The 17,988-nt window shown below is 42.6% G+C and overlaps 1 protein-coding gene across 1 annotated transcript in view; it reads right to left on the reverse strand.

Annotated features, from left to right (window-relative positions):
- RHEB (Ras homolog, mTORC1 binding) overlaps positions 1-17,988 on the reverse strand; it is a 47,830-nt gene that overhangs the window by 9,791 nt on the left and 20,051 nt on the right. Inside the window, exons 2-3 of the mRNA XM_029233762.1 lie at positions 10,352-10,423; positions 4,802-4,869 (exon numbers count right to left, since the gene is read on the reverse strand). Of these exons, the coding sequence (XP_029089595.1) occupies positions 4,802-4,869; positions 10,352-10,423 (140 nt within the window). The remainder of the gene's footprint in view (positions 1-4,801; positions 4,870-10,351; positions 10,424-17,988) is intronic.

Raw genomic sequence — 17,988 nt, forward strand, 5'->3', positions numbered from 1 at the left:
GTGCAATACTAGCTCATGAATGGAGCAGACACGGAAATCTACAAAGACCCAAATAGTCATGGGAAGTAGGTATATGATAATACTGGCATTTCAAACCAGTAAGGATAAAAAGTAACCCTCAACAAAATGTACAGGGAACAAATGCAGAGCCATCTGGGGGGAAATGGCTAAGTTGGATCTCTACCTCAAACCTTAGCAAAAATGTATTCCAGAGGAATAAAAGATCTGAAGATGAAAACTGAAACTAGGTACACAGTGGATGGGAAAATTTTAAAAAACCAGTATTGGTTAAAAAGAGATTAATAAATTCAGCCATATGAAAATGAAGACGTTCTTCATGGCTGAAAACCTCCCAAACAAAAAACATAAACAAAAGACGGACTGAAAAGAAAACAGAACGCTGCAGCTGATTTTCTTTTTTAAGGTATATCTAGTTATTTTTTTAGCTGCATCGGGTCTTAGTTGCGGCACATGGGATCTTTTGTCGTGGTGCGCAGGCTTCTCTCTAGTTGTGGCGTGTGGGTTTTCTCTCTCTAGTTGTGGTGCGTGGGCTCTGTAGTTTGCAGCATGCGGGCTCTCTAGTTGAGGCGCGTGGGCTCAGTAGTTGCGGCGTGCAGGCTTAGCTGCCTCGCAGATGTGGGATCTTAGTTCCCCGACCAGGGATTGAACCCACGTCCCCTGCATTGGAAGGTGGATTCTTTACCACTGGAACGTCAGGGAAGTTCCGTAGCTAATTTTCTAGTGCTAATTTTCTTCACACATTAAGTGATCTTTCAACTCAACAAGCAAAGGCCATCCTCCCAATAGACAAGGGTGAAGTACATGAATAGACAGGATAATGTGCAGAGAGGAAATATAATACAAATGCCCTCAAACACAGGAAAATATGATCAAATTCCTTCATAAGAAGAAAAACACGACACTGAGATACTATTTTTTCACCCAGCAGATTGGCAAATATCAAAAAATGTGGTAACCTGTCGTGTTGGCGAGGGTGTAGGGAAACAGGCACGCCTATTCACTGCTGCCAAGAATGTGACCCTATGGTCCAGCAATCCTACACCCAGGACATTTTCTTACATACATACCATCCTTCTAAAGTAACACAAGATACTGGCTGTGGCACTGCTGGTGGTGGCATGACTGGAAACAACCTAACTGCTGATCAATAGTTAAATTACGATGTATCCAAACAATGGGACATTATGCAGCCATGGGGGGAAGAAAAGACCCCGTATACACTGATACGGAATAATTTCCGAGATGGAGATATAGAGACACGCTACTTTTTGTGTAGAAAAGAAAAAAATAGTTTAAAACTATATTTGCGTGTTCACGTATAAAACAGCTTGGAAGCATTTACTAGAAACTGATAATGGGTTACTGTTGGCGGAGTGAAGCTAAGATAGCTACAGTGGAAAGATTTAATTTTGACTATTTACTTTTTTGTGTTATTTTATTTCTATAACATGTACATGTATTATTATTATTTTTTAAATGAATTTAAGACTTTTTTTAAAAGGGAATTTGACATTAAAATTGACTGTCTCTGAGCCACTTGTCACTGAGTTTACTTAAATTAGGTCAAAACAAAATATTTCAAGCAAACTAAAAATAATCCACTCACTCTGTTCATTATCATCCCTAGCTGGGCAATTAAATCAGCTGTATAAAATGAACTGCTAAATGAGCAGTACTTGCTATCATAATCATTTTTCCTTGCTACCAGCAGTCTCAACCCCATGATATGAATCCGATTTAAAAACAGTTCTTAGAGCAGTAAATATAAGTGTTATCTCATCCAATTTCTACAGAACGAGGGCAGGACTGTGGCATAAGGAAATACCACCCCTGTTGCACCATCGTGAATTGTAAATACCAGCATAACCTTTACGGTCTCCCAGCTGTGAATATAGCCTTTTGGAACTATTAGCTGCAATGAGAACAAATTATTCAAAGTAGCTAAATCTGAACATATTTTGTGCAGAAATTCTCAATATTCTTAGCCAGCAGTAACAAAGCCCAAAAGAGCAAGACAGCAGAGCCAGGAATTAGCCTATGCTCTTTGCATACTCACACTGTACACTCATTCCCTGAGAGTTCTCATCCTTTTGGGGTCATTCTTTATATTACTCTATCATTAAAACAGTTAAAGGCGTGTGATGTCCAAGTGTACATTTATGCTTTAGAGCAAAACAGAATCTCTGAGGAACACACATTCTGTTTTCATAAGGAGAGTCAATATAAAGAATTTTCTCTCCAGAGAAATGTTTTCGAGGACACAGCTCTCCTCCAAGTATAAGAGATTCCTGCACGACTCCCACTCCCACTGTGAACCTCAACTGAGTTTCCATGCTAGGCCCCCGCTCTAGCCTCAGTGGCATCAAAGAACTACAAGTAAGGATCACGTTCTCTTGAAGCTCATAAATCACCTCTAAAACATATAACAATCCTGTGAAGGCAGGCACCACAGTTATCACCATTATACAGATGAAACGTATGAGGCACAGAAAAGTTTGTTACTTTTCTGAAGGTCAATGAGTTAGTAAGAAAACCTAGGATTCAAATCCAGGCAGTGTGACTGCAGAGCCCGTGCTCCGAACAACTACGAAATACTGATTCTCCTTCTGGCCTATTATAAAATGAATTGCTGTAGTTACGTCACACGAAAGTGATTTATCAATCTGCATCCTTACCCTTACTTTCCACGAGCTTAATGAAAATTCAAAACTAAGATATAAAAGCAAACCGAAATCTTTTTTTTTGGCCGCGTTGGGTCTTCATTGCTGCGTGCAGGTTTTCTCTAGTTGCGGCGAGTGGGGGCTATTCTTCATTGCAGTGCATGGGCTCTAGGCGCGCGGGCTCAGTAGTTGTGGCACACGGGCTTAGCTGCTCTGCGACATGTGGAATCTTCCTGGACCAGGGATCGAACCCGTGTCCCCTGCATTGGCAGGAGGATTCTCTTTTTTAATGGATTTTTAAAAATTGTTACATACATACGTACATACATTTATTTATGGCTGTGTTGGGTCTTCGTTACTGCACGTGGGCTTTCTCTAGTTGCGGCAAGCAGGGCTACTCTTCATTGCGGTGCGCAGGCTTCTCATTGCGGTGGCTTCTCTTTGTTGAGAAGCATGGGCTCTAGGCGTGTGGGTTTCAGTAGTTGCGGCACGCAGGCTCAGTAGTTGTGGCGCACAGGCTCAGTAGTTGTGGCGCACGGGCTTAGTTGCTCTGCGGTGTGTGGGATCTTCCCGGAACAGGGCTCAAACCCGTGTCCCCTGCATTGGCAGGAGGATTCCTAACCGCTGCGCCACCAGGGAAGTCCCAAACCGAAATCTTGATAGTGTCAGACTCCCATATTTCTTCACCCAGGACACTCTCAGCTTATACCTGTTGTCCCAGCCTGTTACCAGTGTCCCCCCTTCACTCTTAGAAGTGTTTTGTTTTAGGTAATAAATTACACAATTGCCTGAACTATTATAAAAAATACCAACACTAAGAATCCAGAACAAGGTCCTACCCCAGATGCTCTTCGTACACTAACTTCTAAGATAAGCTGCGTCCTCTATGTCGTCAGTCGCTAATGGAGACTTCTGTTATTTCCCTTGTTCCAACAGGCTCCCATTCTATCAATAGGCAGGTACCCCGTAGAGTAAAAGCCTAGGATGGCTCTGCTCCAAGGAAACCACCATGAGGTCTGAAGACGAAAGCCCAGCACATCCACTGGGGATGTTGAGTGAATGACTTACGTTACAGCTCTCTGACATACACATTTCTGACCTATTTTATTTGAAGCTTCCAGAATGGAAACTCCAGGGTTCCTCCAGTGCTAAAACGACCCAATACGGCTATTTTCTTGCTTCACTAGGGGGGCTTACACTTTCCTTCTACGTTCACTTCAAAATATAAACCAGAGGGAGTTCATTCCAAACCTGCAAGACAGGCCACATCTTCCTAGGTCTATGCCAGTTTCCCCAGGTTCCAGAAAAAAGCCTCCATTTAACACGGCAGACCAGTCTACCCTACACTCACCCTCCTGCTAGTCTGATCCTTTGTCGGTTATAAGATGCAAGGGGACATCCCAGCTTCTTTACATGCCCCACCCTCCAGTCAATAGTAATAAATTCAGCCGAACAAAATGGTTTCTAGGAAAAGCAGGACTGGGTGACATGGAAGGGGGAAGGTCCACTGTCACAAGGGTTCTCTTGGCTCCCTTCAAGTTCTCTTAATTTCTTTCACCCTTTGCTTCCAGTCGATTCCTCTGGCGATCCAGTCGCCACATCACTGCTACATTAACCTGTGCATACCTCTTTTGGGGGTTACTCACCTTTGCCAGTTACTGTCTAGCAAATGAGACCGACACTCTTTAATCCTGTAATCATATAATAGATCCAATACAACCAGCTCATTTCTGCCCTATGCCTTTCCCAGGCCCTTTCCCTAGAAAAGATCAACTTCTCTTCTTAACGTAGGAGGATACATACTACAAAGGGAGGAAAAGGGCTAATGTGATTCTCTGATAGAGAATCAGCCTTTAGAAAATAGAGAACTACTAACCTTTAATAAATATAAACCATCACAATGTTATGATGAGTATATTTAAAACAATTCTACAGTAGAAAAACAAGTTCATTATTTGAAAAACTTCTGTAAATATCTTAGAAAAGACAAAGTAGACAGCCTGTTAATATCCAAACACACATAAATCACGAGGGCTTTTCTTGGCAGTGTCGTTGTGTTTAAGCATCAGTGGCAGGGCTAGGACTGTCGGGTGCACTATATGGGATTCTGACACACTTACCTGCCCAGCTGTATCTACAAGTTGAAGATGATATTCTTGTCCATTTACTGTGATCAATTTTGTGAAAGCTACAGTGAAAAAGGAATTAAATATTAGCTAGAAAAACATGAACTTGGGAATCACTGAAAGCTCAAACAATGACAACCAATTAAGCAGAGTCCTTAGTAATCTCATAAAAAGATCCCACAAAACAAAAAAGAATATCTGAGTTTATAGACTGTTCACTACTTCTATTATTTTACTAAGCAACACTGACTGCCTAAAACCAATGTTGGGTAAACCTTGAACCTTTTCCAAAGAAACAAAGTAGGCAGCGCTTCGAATCTTGTAAAAGTGATCTGAATGCTCTAGCTGTGGACAGCCTTTTCCTCTTGTGAAAAAGTGAAATATATCACATAAAGTCTGAGTTCTAGAATGAACCAAAAGCACACAACTTGTCATTAATTTATAGCAAGTCTGGTGCCAGAGTACGAAGAGCTGATACTAACTGAAGTGCTAAGAACTTTCAGTACCTAGAAAATTAGCAATTTTATTGAGAGAGGACAGCAACAGAACATGTTCTGTGTGAAGCCATCATCTCCACTTAGCTGAAAGATGCAAGCAATTTGTCACAACAGCCTTTCCCTATCTGGGGGGAAATCAGACTCAAATAACTTGGGGAAAATTCACAATTCTAAGGAGATAGACTTCAAACAAATGGAGAGGAAAGAAAGTAACAGGATATTAAAAAGTAACCATCTGGAACCCTGATAACGAAATGGAACAGATTTCTTCCGTACACCCCGTCCCAGCCATCTTGACTCACAATGAGTCTTCAAATCTCCTGACTGGAGCCGGGCAACAGAATCTATCCCTTGAACAGCTGAGAGAAGACCCACTTTTGCCCACTTTGTCCCACAGACAAAAGAGAAAGCAAAAAGAGACAGATGAAAATCAGGAGAGAAAACCGTTAACACGGAGGAGAGAGCAATCTTATCTGAATGATGAGTTCCACTGGGAGAGAAAGGATGGCTGAAAGAGAAGCAATAATCAAAGATACTCATAGTAGCACCATACTTTTCTGATGTGGGCAGGGCTGCTAGAATCAGGGGAGTGAAAATTACAGACCAGACTACTCAAGCCAATTGCCACACTTTATATCATTCTTGTGCCCTTTCTGAAAATTATCACTTTAATGAAATAGTCAAACTAGGTGAAAACTGAATCAGAATATAACAAGATAGGGAGTACCCAATATAAACTGTTTTCATCATTTCTAAGAAAAAAAATTCTATTGGAATTTTTTTCCCCCCACGTTGTAACCTCTCTGAATTTGGGATGCCCAACGACATCTCAGTCAGGTAAGATCAGAGGTGCGTCTTAGACTCGATGAAAATTCTGTAAGGAACGCTGGTGAGCAACAAACCTGTAACCTTCAATTAGCACTAAGTAGTTGTGGTTGTGAAGGATAATGGAATTATTGTGAAAGCGTTATTGAAACAAAACATTCATTCATTCAAGAACTATTTTTTGAGTGCCCATGATCACCACCAGCATCATTCCAGGTGCTTGAGACACTGCAGAGTCTCTGGCCTCGGTGAGCTGACATCCCAGTAAAAGGAGGAGGAAGCAGACAGAGAGGCAAACGAGACACACACACAGTCAGGTGTCTTCTCTGTGAGAAGCATCCAGGCAGAGCCTAAACTGCAAGTGAAGAAGTAAGAAAGGCAGGGAAAAATGAGAAGGCAAAGCAGCTGAGCCTGCGAGAGAACGGCTGGAGACGAGGCAGGAGACGTTATTAGGACACGGTGAGGACCGCAGGTTTTTATTCAGAATGTGATGGGAAAACCAAGGGTTTTGAGCAGGGAGTAACCTGGTCTGATTTATATTTTAGAAAGATCACTCTGGCTATGCTGTGAATAAATGAAACGGACAAAAATGGATACGGAACATCAGTAGGAGCCCACAGTATAGTGGCTACATAGACTATCGTGAACAAAGGATGACGGTGGCCTGGACTAGAGGGACGGAGAAGAAACGGTGGATTCTGGATGTACTGCACAGGTAGAACCAAAAGGATTTTCCGATTGACTGGAAGTAGGTGTGAGAGAACGGAGATCAGGATGACTCCAAAGTTTTTGGCCTGAGCAAACACAGGATTTACCATCAATCAACAGAGGGAAAGCCTGGAGGTGCAGCACAGGGGGAGGGGAGAGGGAGGGAGCAGGGCCTGGGTTTAGGTAGGTTCAGTTGGAAAGCCCACGAAATACCAGTTCAGGGGAGAGGAGAGGCTGGGGGCCATGGTGAGCCCAGCAAGTTCTTGGAGAGCGAGGATCACAAGAAAGCAAGTTCAGAGAGAGCCAGAGGGGCACCTGTGATGCCGGGTCAGAAAAACAACGAAAATTCAGCCAAGGAGGCTGGGGGAGTACTGGCTAGTGAGGGAAGAGGCATACAAGAAATAAGATATTAATAAACGTTTTAGTATTTCGTTGCCTTTAAAAAGGATGTAAATCCTCCTACACACGGCAGTGAAATGAAATTGAAGACCTTCCATCTGCCACAGGAAAACTGTCTCTTCTTGTTACTATAGAAAAAAGCGAAGTGTAATGAGAGGTACGTCTGTCAGTTCCATAAACCAGGAACAGATTCTCCTACGCCCTCCTTGTGTAGAAAGGCAAAGCTGGCTCTCTCCTGGTATCACTTTCCTCTCTCCCTCCCTTTTTCAATCACTGGAGAAATTAATCCAATTTCCAACCTAAAACCCTGAGACTGCCCTAAGCAGACTAATAGCCACTTACTAGTTAAACCTACTAATAAGCAAGGTAATAAGAGATTTCTAAAACTGGATATTCACAAAGTAAGATTTGTATTACTAAAGTGTATTGAGAACTCCTAATTCATATCCTACTGAGAAGTCTACCCACCATGCAATGCTTGATAATGCTGCAAGACTCCTAATGAGAATTCCCCAACTTTCTGAGAGCAGCTCTATTAATTCATCAACAGGGCTACCTTGAGATGGCAGAAACTGTGACCTGCTATTTTTTCCTTTAAATTATAAACCACCATTAGTTAAATGTCATCATATCAATTTAGTTTGCATGAGTTGTGAGATTATTACTACAGTATATAAAAAAGCTACATCTGCATAGCAGTATTTGGTCTAGAAATTTCCCCAAACTAGAAAATATTATTATGGTTTCATTGATATTATTCTCCTATACCACTATGTTAAAAGAAGATGACATAGTCGCAGCATTTTTGCTTTTGCAGTGATACTCCACAGGGACGTGTTACTACTGAACGTTTGATAGAAACAACCTGTTCTATATTATAAAGTTAAGTGTAAAAAGAATCCCCAGATTTACAGAGTACTGTGTTTTTTAAAACCATAAAACTACCCATTCACTTATGTTGCTAGCAGTGAGTTTATGATAACTATTCCCTTTCTCATTCCTTGTTATCTCTGAACAATGTTTTTCTACTACATCATGGGGGAAAGGGTGGAGGAAGGATTTCTGCCCTGTGTTAGACGGTCAGAAGCCTGGTAAATGGAATGTGATGTCTGTATATGTCTCATGAACTTTTAAGGGATTCACATACCCTTGACAGTAATTTCTGCTCTTGTCTAAAGATTTAATAAATACTGTTAATTCATTCTTTACTATTTAACAGTAAGTGTTAGACAGGTAAACATTAAAATCATGATTCAAGTTGATGCTCACAGCCTTCAAAGTAGGGTCATATCATTATGTTTTTGAGATACTATCAAGGTAAGAAAGTTGTACTTTCACTGGGTCCATTCCTTACATATAAAGAAAATGCATCTATATTCAACACCATGAGTCTCCCTCCAACTCAATTTTAAATAGCACAAAGATACACAATTATAAGAACCACTTTTATGGGCAGAGCTTACCACGAAAACTATCTTCTACTGCTCTATGACTAAAATTCCCAAATGAACCTTCTCTCTTTAAGGACACAAAATTAAAAACTGCTACATACAGCAAATATTAAGGGCAAGATCACGGCTTTCTTCTGTTCTTATCGCAGTGGTGGACAACCGAACCTGTTCAGGTAGCATTAAAATGAGTCTGCCCCGCACACCGGCAGACCACCATGTGCCAGCTAACGAATCAACACCGCATGAGGGCAGGACTCCTCCCCCCTGAGAGCGGCAGGGCTTACTTCAAACTCTCTTCCCAGAGTTAGCTTAGCCACCAACAGCTTTCCTCCCCTGCCACCAGCACACCAGGACACGAAGGACAGCTGAATATTTTAAGCCAGAAGCTGCCAAACTCTTCCAGAAAAGGGCCAGACAGTAACTATTTTAGGCTTTGTGGGCCATATGGCCTATGCGGCAACTACTCAACAGCTCTGCTACGGTAGAGCAAAGACAGCCACAGACAGTATAGTGTAAGGGGACAAGCAGGGCCGTGTTCTGATAAAACTCTAGGGTGCCGAAATCTAAAATTCACAGAACACTCACATGTCACAAACATTATTCCTTTTCAAATATTAAAAATGTAAAAACCATTCTTTGCTCATGGGCTGTACAAAAAGGCAGTGGGGCCTTTGTGACCTGCAGGCCGTAGTTTGTCCACCCCCCTGTTGTAAGCTTCTTCTTAAGTCTCTCTCTTGCAAGCTTTGGGCAGGTGAAGTCTGTGAATCTAGCTGTTAAAGTCCATGAACCTGGCTGTTAAGTCGGCTTCATGTCTAACATACCAATCAGGGTTTGATGAATCCCACGTTTAAATCTATGTGCTCCTGGTGATAAATCCTGGGCAAGTCCTGGTGCCCAGAAACTAAGAAAACTGGTTCCAGGGCCTACCTAGGGTTCTAAGATAGCACAAAACAAGACCAGCTTCCCTGGATGGAAGTGTTTCAGGTCCTCTTCCATGATCCCTAGAATCAAGACTTGTGTCGTAGTCCTAGAATCCTTCAGGAAGATTCTGAAACCATGGACTGAAACTAGACAGGGTAAAGGCTGTGACTGGTTCTGGTCTTGGGTGCTTTCTTCTGCACATGGCCTGAAATGCCAATAGGCTTTGGAGCCAACTTCTCAGGAAATGCTGCGAGGGCTCTCTCCAATCCCCGACAGCTCTTTTCTCCACAGCCTCCTCTCAAGTCTTTAGAACTAGAAGGGGTTGGGGGACTAGCACTTCTACAAGAGTAAGGTACAAAGGGTCTGGAGTGTGTTCATCCTTTCTTTTTAAGCTTGGAATCCCTAAGAAGGGCTACTGTTGAGAAGGAAAAAAGAAAAAAAAAAAAAAGATTCTGCTCTCTACTTGTTTTCTTAAAGCAGCATCTCTAATATGAGGTTCCAATGTAAAAATGGATTCCTATGGAGATGAATAACAATTTCTAGATGGTGGGACCCAGACACTGAATAAAATTCATTCAGTGTAAAGTGGGTAAAGCTTTTGGAAGCTTCTTTGGGCCCCCAGTTGGAGATCTATAGGTTTAACTGAATACCCCCTGCAATCAAAGCCTCCAGGAATACACAGTGGCTGTTTGTAGGCAAAAAGCAGGCTTCTCAGTTTATAAATCCTTGAAAACAATACTTACTGTTTTCTATGGTTGGATCGTAGGAATCAACAAATTGGCCTTCAACAAACTGAATCGTCAATGAGGATTTCCCTATAAAAGAGAGCAATAGCTGAGTATGCACTGGCATATTAGGGTAAAAAAACTTTAATTATACTATTTTACCAAGAAATACTCTAAATGGAAATAAATTCCATATATACTACAGGAATTTAAGCAATTACACTATTATGAATTACACATGTCTGTGACATTAACTAACAGTACCGACCAGTAGGCATATCATATAGTTTGTCAAAAGTAAACAAACTCTTAAATAAGGTTTAAGCTAATTTCCTCTGGTGTCCCTGAAATATGGCTATTAATTTTGAACTCAAAATTAATAAAGCATGATCAGTTTCTTTCGGCTCTTCACTTATGGCTGTTATAAGTGTTACCAAGTAGTTTTTAAAGAGGATAATCTGAAAGTATGTGATAAAAGTCGGTTTTTAAAACTTCTTCAAGGTAGAAATTCTCTCTCAATCATTCAGTATTGAAGGCCTCACAATGTCTGGCACACAGAAGACAATAAAGAAATGCTCTGACTTCACAAAATCACCAGTAATAGTTGAGCCTGTATGTTAACAAATCAAGAATCAGAGCCCCAAGTTCTCACCCTCCTGTTGTCAGTAAATTTCTAGTGGAGGACTTTAGAAGAGGATAACCTGTGAAGAAACACTGCAAGAACACAGGCCACATTACAGCCATCCCTCCCCTCAGACACCAAAATCCGAGGATACTCAAGTCCCTTACATAAAACAGTGTAGTATTAATGAACTTATTTACAAAACAGAAACAGACTCACAGACACAGAAAACAAATTTATGGTTACCAAAGGGGGAAGGTGGGGGGAGGGATAAATTAGGAGCTTGGGATCAGCAGATATATACTGCTAAACAGATAAACAACAAGGTTCCACTGTATAGCACAGAGAACTACAATCAATATCCTGTAATAAACCATAATGGGAAAGAATATGAAAAATAACATATATGCATAACTGAATCACTTTGCTGTACACTTGAAACTAACACAAGGTTGTAAATCAACTATACCACACACAAAAAAAGGCGTAGCATTTGCATACAACCTGGCACATTTCCCCACATACTTCTGAATCTCTAGATCACTTATAATACCCAGTAGTACAATGTAAATGCCACGTAAACAGCTGCCGGCGTGCAATAAATTCAAGTTCTGCATTTCGGAGCTTTCTGCCCCCCGCCCACCATATTTTCCATCCGAGGCTGGTTGACCCCCGGATGTGGGGCGAATACGAAGGGCAGACTGATTTTATCAGCAGGAAATAGGAAGTGGTCCCTCCCTAATTTCACCCCAAACCCTTCCTTCTCTCACGCGTCCTCAGATCATTATTAAGCACACACTCTACATGCTCGCCGTATCTCACGGAACTTCCATCTCAAAGGAGGCGCAGGGAGAACCAAGGAGAGAGGTTTGGTAAAACCAGTTTTACACTCCTGGGGTTTGGGTTGGGCCTGTCCTCCTCCAGACCACGGAGAGGTGCGGTCCACAGGGGGCACAGTGTTTTCACACCAAGGGCAGTCCCCATACACTCAAATTAACTAATACGCGAGCTTATAAGTAGGGGCTGCGGGGAGACAACGAGAAAAGCCCCAAGTTGGCAGGACTGCCCGCTCCTCATGAGCAGCTAAGCACTGTTCAGAGCGTCTCCAGAATGATGAACAACTGAAATCCTTCTCTACAAAGCAGCCTACAAGAGCTTTTGAAAATTAAATGTTACTTCCCTGCTTAAAATCCTCACCGCCATCAGAATAACCCCCAGCTCCTAACCCTGCCCATGATCCCGGGCTCTCTCCGCGGGTGCCCTGCTCTGCCCCCTTCCCTACCTCATCTGCTGCCCTCCCTCCTCCTCCCGGGCCCTCCCAGGCTCCAGTCACATCCTTCTATCCCTGCCAAGTTCCTGCCCGCCTTTGTGCCTTTGTCCCGGCCACCCCCCATCTCTGAATGTACAGACTCCCTTTTATCGTTATTCTGGCCTCCGCTCAAACGTCCCTTCTCTGAGACCGCCCAACCGAGGGTGGCGCCAGCTCCCTCACAGTCACTCTCTCATAGCCGCCTTGTTTTATTTCTTTTTAGTGCTTAAAGTTATCTGAAATTCTCTTTCACTAATTAGTCTACCAAGACCAGCGCAGTGCCCAACACACTGTAGACATGTGGGCTCAGACCTCTGAAGGGCACACTCAGATACTACAGAAGGTGTCAATTTATACACATGACTAGGAAACACAGTTCTAGTCTGTGCTGGTGTCCAAGCACGGGCCTGCCTGTGACATAGGGATACAGTGGTAGTCCAGGAACGCCACACACTTCAAACGGATTGTGCTCAAAAGGAACCATGTTATATAAGCTAGCCCATAAAGGAACATTTAGTTCAAAATACAGCAAAGCTATTTTATGTAATGAAAGCAGCAAGGGAAAAAACCCTCTTTTGTAAGTTAGCAAAACTGAAAAATTTTAGAAAGAAAATAAACTTCTTTAGAGCCTTTGAAGAATTAAAAACAAAAGGAATTTAAAATGATTTTTAAAACTTTTAAAAAGCAGAACTGGATTAAAAATAGTGAAAGAAAGAGGGTGTGATATACATACTAAGTTCCCCCAAAGAGGAGGGAAACCAGTAGGAAACACTGGATTAGGCGGTAACAAACTATTATGTACTGGCACCAGCTAAGTCTCAACAGCCTTACTTGCAGGGGTGAGGGGAGGGGGAGAATAGCCTCAGGACTGATCAGGTGAAATTTCAGAAGCCACAACCAAAAGCAAGTTACACACAGTAAACAAGACAGCGTGAGATAAAGTGCAAAGATGGAGTTATAGATAACAACTGGACCACACTTAAAAATACAATTATTGGCACATATCCCAAGAAGAGCTCCTCATTTGTACCTTTATAAAGGGCATAAATTATTTGACAGGCTAAATGGACATTCCACTTGAAGGCACAAGTAATTATTCTGGCAAAAGCAGACAATGTAGTTCAACCCAAATCACAATGCAGGTTGACAGCAAACTATCACCTGCACAAGTAACTGGGACGCCAGATTTAAAACTGCAGCTCCTCAGGGGGCAAGCTGGGCCTCCCGATCAGACTGGTCCCCGGAAGAAGGGATTATTCATCAGAAGCAGGACTGAAGAAAAGCTAGGTCTCCCTTGGGGCTCTCATCCTTGGACTCCCCCCTAAGGGAGATCATTAATTACTTAAATCAAGAAGGGACAGGGAGGCTACATTTGCAGACTTGACACAGTGGTTCTCTACGGTTTCCATTAAAAAGTAGAATTATATAGAAGACAACTAGTGCTGAAATCTTTACAAGTCAGCACTAAATGATAATTATTCTTAGTAAATAAAGCCCACTGCTCATAGTGTTCTCAGTCCTGGTTCTAGTAATTTCTGGCTTTCAGAGACGTCCTTACCATCCTCATTCTCCAAAGCAGCAATTCGGCTCTTTGATCAAGTTTCGCAAGCAGTTTGCTTGCAGCAGCTACAAAAGACTTTGTTGATCTACAGCAAATTATGTTCTTTACTTGAGCACCTTTAAAATTTTCCCCTCATAATAAGTTCATACATTTATTTGGCTTTTGTCCTTATCAAATTCAGATTCTGAGACACTAGTTATTTCCTGAATATGTTTCAACAATGATCATGCTCTCGAAAGGTGCATTAATTTGTACAGTCTGAAGAGAATCTCAACTCCAGATCAACTCTGGAGAAATGTTATACGAAAGCAATATAGGAGTGATCTGAAATAAGTGGAAAAGCAGCACGTGCCCAGATGTGTGTTTATCAACACAGACACAAATCACTCGTTTTATGATATAACAGTACTATAAGAGGTTGGAAAATATATCTCAATATCCCACAATTAACTTCCAAATATTTTCCCTCCAAACTAAGAACCGCCTTAGTTTTAAAAGTCATAAAAATTATTTTTAAAAAGTTTCTTCTGAACTTTTACCAGCTGAAAACAGCATTGTCATATATATATTTTTTGCAATGGTAATTTAGCACAGTAAGTTTTTTCACCCAGTATTTCCACAACAGAAGATATACCTTCAAGGTCGTTAACTAAATCTCTCACACTTCACAATTGTTATAAAATAGGCACTATTTATACAAACGTTTTAATACTTTTCAGATTAATTTTGAACAACTTTTCATGCTTATTCTCCATAAAGAAAAAAAATTACTTATATATCACTCCCCACCCCTAAACCACCATCGTCTGGAACAGCAGACAGTCACTTGTTCACGGGGATAAAATGGGGAGGAGTAGGTTTCACTCTGCTAGGCTATCAAATCGTTGGGCAGAAGGGTCCATCAGGACCAACGTCATGCACCTAGCATACAACCCATCCCAAGAACTGCTTTCATTTTTACCTTGAGTCCTTAAGCTTGCCTTACGGGACTTCGATGTCCATGCAGACGAACTGACTAACAGTTCAGCTTCCAAGCTTATGGGGTCTTGCCACCAATAATAACCACGTCCACACACTTCAGCAACCAACTCCTGAGCATGACATGAAACACCCAGACGACTCCACCTCCAACCCTGCACCTCCCATGAACCAATCAATAAGCAGGTGGTGTGTCTTCCCAGTGCCGTCACCTTCTGACTCCCATCACCTAATCCAGACCATCTCTGGAAGCAATGTTTTCAAACCAGGGGTTGTAAACCCACCAGATCATGAAATCAACATACTGAGCTAGGACTAGCACGTTTTTAAAGAAATAGGAACACCAGAGTGGACTGCAAATAATAAAGTCGTCATGGAACTTTCAGCTATATAAACATTTATGACTGGGTCACAACGTACAATGTATTTCTTACTACAGACCGAAGCCCAAAAAGTTAGATATACCCTGCTCTACGAGTCTCCTGAATCTCCAATCTCTACCACGGTTCACTTCCTTCCCTATCAGTTTAAGTCCCAAGATAAATCACTGTGCACCATGCACTACTCTTTTATCAGAACCTGTCAATTTCCTTTCTCTGGGCTGATAATTCTATGATCTTAATCTAATCTTTGGCCTTTTGTGAGCCTGTTGACCTCAGCTGCAGAAAAGCTCCCAACCCTGTGGCTTGGCAACCATTCTCAAGCTGTGGCCTTTCCCCGCTCTGTCCTCTGTCTCTAGGAATCCTTTCTGAGTGTCCCTTTCCCAACAAAGCAGCCAAGTGTGGTTCCAGCAGCATCCCAGGGCAACTTACTGCAACTGCAAATTCCTAAGCCCCACCCAAACCTCCCAGGCAGGAGTATTAACAAACCCCCACTCATGTGCTGCACCCTAAAGTTTAATTACCACTCCCCCGTCAGGTGCCAAGTTCAAATGTGACCATTCTAAATCACCTACCTCCTCCTGTATGCAGGGTGTTCCCAAATCTTCCAGTTCCTCCCAGCAGCTCAGATCATAAGCATTTAAAGAACACACAACATGGGCCAGGAACTGGGACACAGCCATGACTACAAGCTGGGGCTGAACCTTAGAGGTAACTGCTGTGACACCGCTGTCTTCCACTCACCTTTGCCTTGGCTCTGTGCACGTCAGACAGTGTGAAGGGAGCCCCTGGGCTGTGCAACGCAGCCCGCCTGCCTGGCCCTCTTCAAATTATTACCACGGCACAGAGGAAGCGGGCAGCGCACCCTTCTTTCCACAGAAGCGATTCCAGGACCTGGGCTCTACATCCCATCCCAGCTCCTGGTCTCCTCCAAACCTTCCTCCTGAAACAGTTCTAAACACATTCTTCGTTTCTCTACTGGTTTAACTCCAATCCATATGGTTTGTTCACATGCCTCTGACATACTTATTAAATATGTTTAAAAATCCAGGGGAGTACACCCTGACTTACGTTCCCTTTCTGCTCTCAGTGCTATAGAAAGACTTGGCTGGGTGCTGCAGCCGTTGGGTGCTATATCCCTGACCACAGAGCTAAGCGCATCCTCCAGAAAATGATCTCAGTCACTTAAAGCTCTACCCCACTAACCCAGATCAAACGCAACCATGGGGATGCGCGTGACCTGCATGTCCTGTAGTAATCTGACTACAATACCTGACAAAAAGTGTGTAGCCTCTGGTTTGAGGAGCCTTGAAGTAAAAAGTCAGGAAAACAGAGGCTAAAGCTACGGAGGCAATTAAGCAAGAGCAGCAGCTCTTTCACTTAACAAAAGAAATCAAAGAACAGTGAAGCATGCAACGTATAACAACAATTCCAAGAAACTATTGGCCAGAGGCACGTTGTGACTTTGGGATGTCTGCCTCCATAGGGACCAGATGCTGACACAGCCACCAAGCTGCAGGTGGTCTATTCTCCCCTCCAGCTCCCCAGAGCTAAATGGTTACACTGCTCGCACTGAAACCTGGACTTGCAGCCTCATCAGTTACAGACAGAAGAGCTGCACTATTCACTCTGTAAAATAAGGAGGTGCGCTCCCCAAGCTGTCCAAACACCTTTTTTCCTCCCGGTTCTGCCTCACAACGGCTGTTTTTTTTTTTTGTTTTTTTTTTTGCGGTACTGCGGGCCTCTCACTGCCATGGTCTCTCCTGTTGCGGAGCACAGGCTCCAGACGCGCAGGCTCAGCGGCCATGGCTCACGGGCCCAGCCGCTCCGTGGCATGTGGGATCTTCCCGGACCGGGGCACGAACCCGTGTCCCCTGCATCGGCAGGCAGACTCCCAACCACTGCGCCACCAGGGAAGCCCTGTATTTTTAATAGTGTCAAGCTTGGTAACATTTCATTCCATTCTGAATCCCGAGTTTTCAAGTCCCTGAGTATGGATTAGTTCATTAATTTCTCAAATAGCTATTAAGCAGCTATTATGTTCCAGGCACGGTTCTAGGCGCCGGGATATATCAGCGAACAAACAGACAGAAATTGCTTGGTACATAAATTCTAATAGTGAGAAGTACAGTAAAATAAAAAAGCACAAGAAATGCAATAAATTGGAGAAAATATGTATCTATTCCTTGTAAACAAAAGAACGTAACAAATAATTACCACGGTTTTTTAAACTAGTGAATGAATGGATCTAAGAAATGGTGAGGAGCAGCTGTTAATGCCATGAAAGGAGAAATAACCAGATATCATGGGTCTCATGAGACAAACACAGACCACTACCCTGGAAGCAATTTTAAGGAGGCTGGGGAAGGGAAAAGAGAAAGAAACCACCTAAATCTGACCAAACTGCTAGATTTAACTACCAATTTACAGGAAATAACGGGGGACAAATGAACGTCTTGAATACTATAGGATGCAATAGCAAAACCCAGATTCTAGGTAACACTTCAGGTAACCCCTATATATCAGAATTTCTAGGGTGGGGCCCATGCTTCACTCAGTATTTTTCAAACTCCTCCAGTGATTCCAGCGTGTCTGGAAGTTTGAAAACCAGTGTTCTAAAGCAGGGCTTCCCTAATGTTAAAGAATAAGCAGTTCTCCTAGGGACTACGTTAAAGTGTAGATTGTTGATCTATTTGATCTGGGGTGGGGTGTGGGATTTTCCATTTCTACCAAGCTCCCTGGTAATACTGATCTCCAAACCAAGTTCTAAAGTTTAGAACACTGGTTCGCAAACTTACCTGCACT

This window comes from Monodon monoceros, unplaced genomic scaffold (genome assembly GCF_005190385.1).
Source record: "Monodon monoceros isolate NGI ecotype Baffin Bay Population unplaced genomic scaffold, NGI_Narwhal_1 Super_Scaffold_2, whole genome shotgun sequence".
In the NCBI taxonomy this organism is placed as follows: domain Eukaryota; kingdom Metazoa; phylum Chordata; class Mammalia; order Artiodactyla; family Monodontidae; genus Monodon; species Monodon monoceros.